Genomic DNA, 9,588 nt, shown 5'->3' with positions numbered 1-9,588 from the left:
TCTCACACCATTAAAATTATCATTAATGACTACAAATTACAAAAATTGCTGACTCCCTAGTACTCCTCTTTGTCAAATCCTAAAGTGCCACAACAACGTGTCAAAATTTTATAGTTAACGGAACAAATAGGAAGCATCTTATACTTGATGGATGAGTATTTTTCAGTGTCCAAGTGTCAAGATAGAATTAGACATTAAGTGGTTTTTCCCACCATTTTGGAGCCCTTTATATGGCCAGTGTTGTTCATGTCATTTGGTGATGATGTGGATGGATAAAGCTAAGATTATAGATTGTTGCGTTTTTCTTTGTCAAATTGTTGATAAATTGCAAAAATCTCCTCCTGTAAGATAACAGATAGATCAAATCATATTGAATTGACCAAATTACCGTTTACTTAGTTAAAATTCAGAAAGTAAAAGATATGTTTTTTTGCCTAATGTAAAGAATTTCATGTCAGAAGACATGTTAAATGATAAAGAAAAAATATTTAAAACACTACATAAATATACCATCATCTTATATTATAAAAAATACCAAAAAAAAATCTTATATTATAAAAAAAATTATCTTCAGTCACTTTCTATCACACTTTTATTACACTTTTAATACAAAAAGTAAAAAATATAAAATAAAAATATATTTAAATATGGCGTATATAACATTTCTGAAAAAGATCACACAACAACAGATCAGATGATCTTATTGGCTTAGATGGTTGTACCAGAAGGAGAAAGGGAGGTAGTCAAATAGTTATTTGCAAGAGTTTTGGATTTTGATCACAAGCACAATCCAAAACCAACAATTTACAGTTTTACACAATGTTACATCAAACAATATGTCTATTCCAATTGGTTTAGATAAATACGTTTCGAATGAAAGCAGGTAAGTAAAGTCGCACACTGAATTCCTTAGAGGCTACTAATTGATACAATGGCTTATCAATATACTAAATTATTGTTATATATTTTACATTTCCAGAGTTTGTACATTAATAAAATACACAAATGAGTTCTGCGATCACTGAAATCTCACAACAACACAAGAGATATCATCTGAGCTTTTCCTGTTAACTGCTGCTTCAGTAAGGTGTTTTGCTGCAGACCGAGCATCTTTTATGTCTTTGATAGCATCAACTGCTTCTTGATTTGACATTACCTAAAATCAAATCGAATAAATGTGTGATTAGTAAATTAATGTTCGTGTGTATGAGTGTATCCACCATTAGTATATCTACGTCTAAGATAGAGGGCAGCTCTTTATCCCTCAACTATCTGCACTTTCCACACACACATTTAAAGAATAAAAGTACCGCTGACCATGAAAGATTATGACATTGACAAATCTAACTATGAAAGAATTAAAACCACCTTGTACTTATAAAAAATGGGTTCCCATTAACAAAATTACCCAAACCCTAAAACACTATTCAAAATTTCTAAATTACCCCTCCTAACATAATTTAATCATTTCAAACTCAAATCCTACTCCACCCCTAATCTCTAACTCTTCGTCACCACTACTCTTCAACATTCACTGGTTATGCTCTTCCCTTAATGTGCTTTCATTCACCCATTATTGAATTAGCATTGCACCGCTACTCAAGTCTTTTCACCAAAAAAGGAAGGGGAAAAAAGAGGGCTCCGTTTCTTACACAATGAAGAATCAATCTTCCTTTTCGTTTTCCCTTTGTTTGAGGGTTCATTAATTGGACTAACAAACTGCAGCAATGCTTCTTTCCTGGAACTAGACACCTTCTTAACACATCTCAGAGCTTTTTGTTTCTCAAAATCCAACACTTGTGTATTTAATGACCTTTTACATCTGCTGCAATTCTCTTACCTCAATTAAACGGTACTCTTCCTGGTTTGGAGGAAGATTAGAATTTGGGGATAAATAGAATAGGTTAAAAAGGGTATTTTGGGAATTTGAATAATTTTTTAGAGCAACTCCAATAGGCAAGAAGTTGAAGCCCTATTTCTAACACAAACAGGAATTCACCGTTAGAGAGATGAGAGAATGAGTTCCTGCACAGTTTTTGAGAAGGAAGAGTCCCTCTGAATGGTGACTCATATTCACCAATAATAACTTGCCACTTGGCAAGTTATTATAAAAATAAATAATTATATAAAATCTAAAATAATTAAATAATCATTAAATAATTAAATAATAATTGAATCAGTAATAATTATAATAAATAATTATATCTCTATTTAATTAATAATTTATATTATTTAAATAATAATTAATTAAATAATTAAATCATAATTTATTTATTAATAATTCTAATAATTAATTAAATTAAATAATTAAATTTTTATTTAATTAATAATTTATATTAATTATTTATTTCATAATTAATATTGAATATTATTTATATTATTATATTAAATTATAATTAATTAAATTTATTTATATTAAAAAATTAAATTTAATATATTGTGTATTATTGTTATATATGAATTTTTTTAATATTAATATTTTTTAATAGTGAATTATTTTTAAATTTATAAATTTAAATAATATTATTGAAAAAAATAATTACATTAGTTTTAAGTATTTTAATTAATTAATTACGTGGGACCACAACAAAGACTAAAGTTAGTTCCTCCTAATGGAGAAGAAAAAGATGCTTTGAGTTCCTATTTACTGTTTATGACGCAAAAATTGATATGGAGTAACTTTTTATGACAGATAGGTCATAAATAAGAACTGGGATGAGTTCCTTAACGGAAATGATATTAGGATTCAGCTAGCTTTGTCAACCAAAGTCCGTCTTTTATGGATGCAAGTTAATTTTAGTTCTTTTATTGTCAGATTTGTCAGCATCTCATAATCAGTTTTGGTACTTTACTCCACTTAAATTTTTTGTTTTATCTAGTAAAATTTAAAAGTTGCCAATTTTATTTCATACAGTTAGTTTGTTCTAATAATTGCAGATGTATTAAATCGTCAAGATTTAACATGTCAAATTAGCACTTAACCAAACAAACTGATGACAGGAACTAAATTAAACAATTTTCAAATTTTAATAGACTAACAACAAAAAAATTAATGGTAAAAAAAGCTTTTCTTTTAATAGGAAAACAACCAAATGCAGCATAAATGTTTGATATATCTTACAAAATGGAACTATGTAATGATCAACATAAATGCGGGATCAATGAGAAAATGCATATTTAGACAATTAGATAGTCAATTTGCACCTCATTTTGTGTGTGTGTTTAAAAAGGAATTAATCGGCAGAAAAATCATATCATGGTATATGAAATCTGACCTTCCATAAACCATCACTGGCTAATATGATAAACTCTGCACCATCACCTATGAGCTCCACTGTCACATATGGATCAGAGCTCAAGTGTTTCTTCAGGCTTTTGTCACCAAATGCCCTCGACACTGCCAATTGCCCATCAACCCGTGGAACATCCCCTGAATTCATCACAAAAAAGGGTTGTATCTTCTGGAACGAAATTTATCATGTTCTAAGTGAAGAACTTAAAAGTCAATATCAATAAAAAATCAGACTAAATACTTAAAAATATGTGCTTACTCAGCTACAAGTTCTGAAGTTTCTTCCCTTTTTTTTTATTAACCAGAGTTGAAGTATTTTTTGTGTCAAATTTTCAAAAATGTAATTTATTAACATTTTATGTAACTTAAATAAAAAACTGAAATATGAATTTAATTAGAGGCTACATTGTTTAGCTTTTCTGAAAAAGCTGAAAATTGATATCTTTTATTATTTTTTAATTTTTTAAGAAAAAATTATTTTGAGAAATTCATTCAGAATGTGACAACTGAAAACTATTGTTTCTCCCCAGTAAAAAAAATTACTTTTTTGTGAGGGAAAAACAACAAACGCACCCCAATTTTTTTTAACTGCAACACTTGGAACTCAGATCAAGGAAAACCTGAAGTAGTAGATTAAATTTTTAACTGTCATACCTGGGAAGTTAGATACAAAACCACCTCTGTTCTTGATGTCCTCCCATTCTGTGTTTGGTTCATGATCCACAGATAGTTGTTTGGCCTTGCCATTCACCGATAAGACAGCCCGAGAGTCCCCAATGTTGGCCACTATTAGCTTCTGACAATTAATCAATATTGCTGTAACAGCAGTTGAACCCCCTCTGCCCAATTCGCCTGATTTCTCCAAAATAGTAGAATCAGTTACACTATAGGCTCTCTTCACAGCATTAGCAGGGTCTGTCCAGAAGTCAGGCTACACGAAACAAAAAAAGGGGGATGAGTTGACCAGAAAGAGGTTATATGTTATTTTGGGCTATGTAGCACTTCTGTTCAATTAAACAAAACAAAAGGAGGAAGAAAATAAAGATAGACAATGTCGAAGTCCTAGAAGCAAATTATCAATAGCTTTTTTATTATTTTGTTTTGAGAAAAGTATGAATTAAATTCTCATCAGGCATAGTAATCAAATTCAATTAACTTCTGCTGGCATTGCTAAATTTTAAATTTAATTCAGGTTCCACAGATATGCAAATATGCCTGAAAATTTGAATGCAGTTTATGATTAGCAGAAAGTAGAATATGGATCAGGCAAGGAGAAAAATAAAGAACCTTAATTACCTCATTCATGATGTTATCAAACAAATGAGACCGCAAGTAATCAGGTACACTGTGACCAGAGTGGCCATCAAATATTGCAAACAAACCCAACTCATTATTTTCGACTTGCTTAAATTGAGCAACAAGATAGTCTTCCATAGCATGATCTGATCTTCCCTTTACCAAATGGAAGCCATGAGTTATGTTCTTAGACATCTTGCTCTTTCCTTTCCCTGAATCAGGATCTGATGACCCCAACACTTTTTCCTGCAATAATAAACAAAGTAGGAGAAATCTTATGAACTCGTCTACTCCATAAACATAAACTTTCCTAAATAAAGTATAGCTACAGGCATCAAGCTTTCAAGGAATTCAAAAATAAAGAAGAAAATCTACTTGGATTTTATTACAGGAATCACATAAATGCTAAACAGATAGAGCTTCTCATTAATGACAACACACAAGTGAAGTACAAACTACTACAATAAACTTATTACCAACACAAACTAACTCCTCCTAATCACCTAGCAGAGATGCATAATTAATTCAACTAACTTACCTAACTCTCATTAACAGAATCTATCACTCGTCATACTGGAATGGATTTTCATATGAAACCTTGTTTTGCAAGGAACAACGATTGCAGTTGTAATCAATTATTATAACCTTATTTTGCTATTATCCTTGGACTTGTGAAACAAATCCTATATATCAGTCAAATTTTACTTCTTGGCGTTACATACTCATCATATATTTCGTTTTAATTTGTCGTCAAAAGTGCATCATAGTTTACTACTAAGAGCTGGCGCATTGGATATCAATGGCAATCCAATCTTTCGAAAGGATATAATGGACTTTTTGTCCATTTGTTCTCTGCCTCTAATGTGAACAAGCGATACAGGTCAAGAAACTGGATGTTGAACCCGTGATTCATTCACAATCCGAGGTTAGCAATGAAGGACGATGTGCATTTAATTCTGAACGTTGTTGGCCACACAAAAGGATTGATACCAGTAACTTACTAATTAACCAATGAATATCACTGTCCATATATCATTGCTCATACCGGCAATGTGTTCTGTTTCAACAAGAAAGCAACTTTTGCGAAAAAAATGGAACAAAAATAGTAGTAAATAATAATAAAAAGATAAAATCAATCTCCCCTAAAACAAAAAGAAATAGCAACATATCTACTTTCCCATAGATCTGAGGTACTAGTCAATGTAGAAAGAACAGGTAAACACATAAGCATTAGACGGCAATCGCAACAGCAACAAACATAAATTTAAGCAATACCTAATAACGTGAAGTCCATAGAACATGACTGAAAAAGGATCAACATAAGAACAAGAAGAAAAAGAAGTAAAATAAAAACCTACGTAAATAAATAAATTAGTAAATCATGTTGTAAACAAACTAAAAAGAAACAAGGGATAGGTTAATGAAGTGAGTACCTTCATCTTGTGGAGGATTTCTCTGCCAGTCATGGCTGAGTGCCTTGAGTTGAGGGTTTTATATAAGGGGCTATGTGGACGTGGATATGATCAGGCAAAAATTAATTATTATTGTTGTTATTATTATGAAATTATTGTGACAGGGGAGAAGAGGTGGAAGAAAGGGAGAGAGAGAGAGAGAGAGAGAGAGAGGGAGTGAACAAGGGTTAGAGAGAAGAAGGAAGAACGAAGAATAGTAGCGAGACGGGTGTGAGGGGTAAGATGATGAGGATCATTGGCGCGTTGACACGACTTTTTTGCTGCTAACTTCCCAACGCTATCATCGCTTACAACGCGATCTTTACTCAGCGCGTTCGCGCCACCAATTATCGTTGCTCTTTACTTCTCTCACGTGTCCCCACTAATGTCTACTTTTTCAGGTTTTCTGGATTTAGGAGAATCAACATCTCGGCATCAAAAGACTGTAAAGACCAAAATTTTCACGATTTGATTTTGAGTAAACATCAAAATTGATTATTACAGAATTTTAAATAGGATATTTTGGTTTTGATAGATTTTTATTACCTTAAAAATGGACAGAAATGCTAAATGGTAAAGTATTTTTTTTTTTTGGTTGTGATATAGATGTGTATGGGCGAGTCAACTTTTTAACGGTGGAATATTCATGTTATCAAGAGAAATTATATTAAATGAAAATTGAAAATAAAAGCTTTAAATAGGAATATAATATGAGATATGAGATAATATATACAATAATAACAATACTTTTTTTTATATATTGTTAATATTTTTTTCTTTCTTTAGTTACTACATATATTAAATAAATATATAAATTATTTTAATTATATTAAGATAATTATATTAGTGAATATTAATATTAGAATCTTTTATTTATATTTTTATTTTATATTTATTATCTCTCCTTTATTTATTTATTTTATAACATGTTATCGATTCTCATTAGAAGTTAGAAAGACTCAAAAAATGATAAGGATATATAATAAAAATATTTGTCTTGAAGATAGTGCAAGTTCGCATATCATTCTCAAAAGCATAGTTATCAAAATCGAATCGACCTAGTCAAAATATTGGATTACTCGGTTAGTAGTTCAACCGATGGGTCAGTAGTCGAACCATTTGACCCGATAATAATTAAATAGATATATAAAACTATAATACAATATTTATTAAAAAATAAAAATTAGTGCTTAATATTAAATATTATTTAAATTTAAATAAATTATATATAAATTTCATTAGCTCGTTGCTTTAATATGATATATATAATTTATATAAATTATTAGTTTTTAATTTAATAGGTCTAATCTAAAAAAATAAAAAAAGTTACATATAGATAAAATTAAAAGTAAAAGTAATTTGTTTATAAAAAAAAAGAAACAATCAAAATTTTAAAAGAGAAATAAATATATATATAAGTTGAATTATATGAGTAAACATGTGAGGTTAAAGTTATTCTAATAAAATATGAACTAATGTAAGATTGCAAGCTTGGAGCATTACTAATGTGAATTTGATTATTATATATTCTATTAATAGCCTACAATAATTTAAAGAGTGTGTTTGGCTTAGTGGCACAAGAGTTGCAGTCTTACACAAATAATGCATTATTATTTATCAGATCTCTAAAAAATTTGTTGAGTTTTAAAAATATTTGTCGAAATAGATATCATATTGAAACAATTAATGAGGAAAATCATGAGTACTTATGTATTACCACTTATGATTTAAATAAAAAGGTTATATTAGAAAAGTTACCCTCACTTTCTTCTGGGTTATATTATACTAAAATTAGTGCAATTGAATCACATGTCATTATAAACCAAAAGTTGAGTAGCCCAAATAAATTCATAATTTGGCATGATCGATTGGGACATCCTGAAACAACTATGATACGGAGAATTATTGAAAATTTTCATGGACATTCACTAAAAAACCAGAAGATTCGTAAAGCTAGTGAATTTTGTTGTCCTACATGTTCTCATAAAAAAGTTAATTTTAAGGCCATCACCAGTAAAGATTGGATTTGAGTCTCTTGAATTTCTAGAAAGGATTCAAGACGATATATATGGACCTATTCATCCAACATGTGGATCTTTTAGATATTTTATGATTCTAATAGACGCATCTTCGAGATGGTCTCATGTGTGCTTATTGTCTTCTCGCAATTTGGCGTTCGCGAGATTACCTGCTCAAATTATTTGATCAAAACTACAGTTACTAGAAAATCCAATCAAAGCAATTCGTCTTAATAATGTTGGTGAATTCGCTTTCTAAGCCTTTGATACTTATTCTATGGCTAACGGAACAATGTTAAACATCTAGTAGCTCATGTTTACACACAAAATGGGTTAGTAGAATTACCTATTAAATGACTTCAATTAATTGCTAGACCCTTACTTATGAAAACAAATCTTTCAACCTCTGTTTGGGGCATGCAATTTTACATGCTACAACACTTATTCGTTTGAGACCAACAAGTTACCATCAATTCTCTCCTTTGCAATTAGCTTTTGGCCAGCAGCCGAATATTTTTCAGTTGAAGAATTTTGAGTGTGCGATATATGTTCCAATTGCCCCATTTTCTCGCACCGAAATAAGATCCCAAAGAAAATTGGAAATTTATGTGGGATGTGATTCTCCCTCTATAGTGAGGTATCTTGATTCTTGAGATACAAACAGGAGATATGTTTAAAGCTCGATTTGCATATTGTCATTTTGATGAATAAAAATTTTCAACATTAGAGGGAGAGAATGAGCTTCTTGTAAAAGAACTTAATTGGAATTCATCATTCTGATGCATTTAGATTCTCGATCAGAAAAATGTGAACTAAAAGTTTAAAAGATTACACATTTACACAAAAATAGCAAATGAATTGCCTGATGCATTTTCTAATACGAAAATGATTACTAAATCCTATATACCAGCTGAAAATGCTCCAATTCGAATTGATGTCTCAGTCGGACAAATGGTGACCGAAACAAATTCACGTCAAAAGCGTGGTAGGCCTGTCGGTTCCAAAGACAAAAATTCTTGAAAAGAAAAGAGGTAAATACTATTCCTTTTAAAAAAGATAACGACATAGTAAAGAAACATGCACTTGTCCAAAATTCTGATATAATTTTTATGATAGAAGACGTTCAGCTACATGAAAATTCTGAAAATTGTGAAAATAATGAGATTTCGATAAATTATATCTTTACAGGAGAAAAATATAATCAAAATAAAATAATTATCAATAAAATATTTGCATATAATATGGTATTACACATTACGCATGAAAGTAAGGATCTTGAGCCAAAAACAGTCGAAGAATGTCGACAAAGGAATGATAGGCCAAAATGAAAAGAGGTTATGAAAGCTGAGTTAAACTTACTTGCAAAACGTGAAGTCTTTGGACATGTAGTCTGTACACCAGAAGATGTAAAACCTATTGGATACAAATGTGTATTTCTGAGAAAACGAAATAAGAAAAATGAAGTTGTACGCTACAAAGTTTGACTTGTGGCGCAAGATTTTTCACAAAGGCCTGGTATAGATTATGAAAA

The 9,588-nt window shown here is 30.3% G+C and overlaps 1 protein-coding gene across 1 annotated transcript; it reads right to left on the bottom strand.

Moving 5' to 3' along the window:
• Positions 1–738: 738 nt before the first annotated feature.
• Positions 739–6,405, bottom strand: LOC130968578 (probable protein phosphatase 2C 39). Its single transcript, XM_057893925.1, has 5 exons — positions 6,022–6,405; positions 4,589–4,834; positions 3,947–4,223; positions 3,276–3,430; positions 739–1,156 (listed from the first exon to the last, which is right to left on the bottom strand). Exons 1-5 carry the CDS (start codon positions 6,052–6,054, stop codon positions 1,019–1,021), a joined length of 849 nt encoding a protein of 282 aa, XP_057749908.1. The 5' UTR covers positions 6,055–6,405; the 3' UTR covers positions 739–1,018.
• Positions 6,406–9,588: the final 3,183 nt, after the last annotated feature.

Source organism: Arachis stenosperma, chromosome 3, assembly GCF_014773155.1.
Source record: "Arachis stenosperma cultivar V10309 chromosome 3, arast.V10309.gnm1.PFL2, whole genome shotgun sequence".
Classification (NCBI taxonomy): domain Eukaryota; kingdom Viridiplantae; phylum Streptophyta; class Magnoliopsida; order Fabales; family Fabaceae; genus Arachis; species Arachis stenosperma.
The sequence above is the reverse complement of the archived record's forward strand: the minus strand, read 5'-3'. Positions and strand labels throughout refer to the sequence as shown.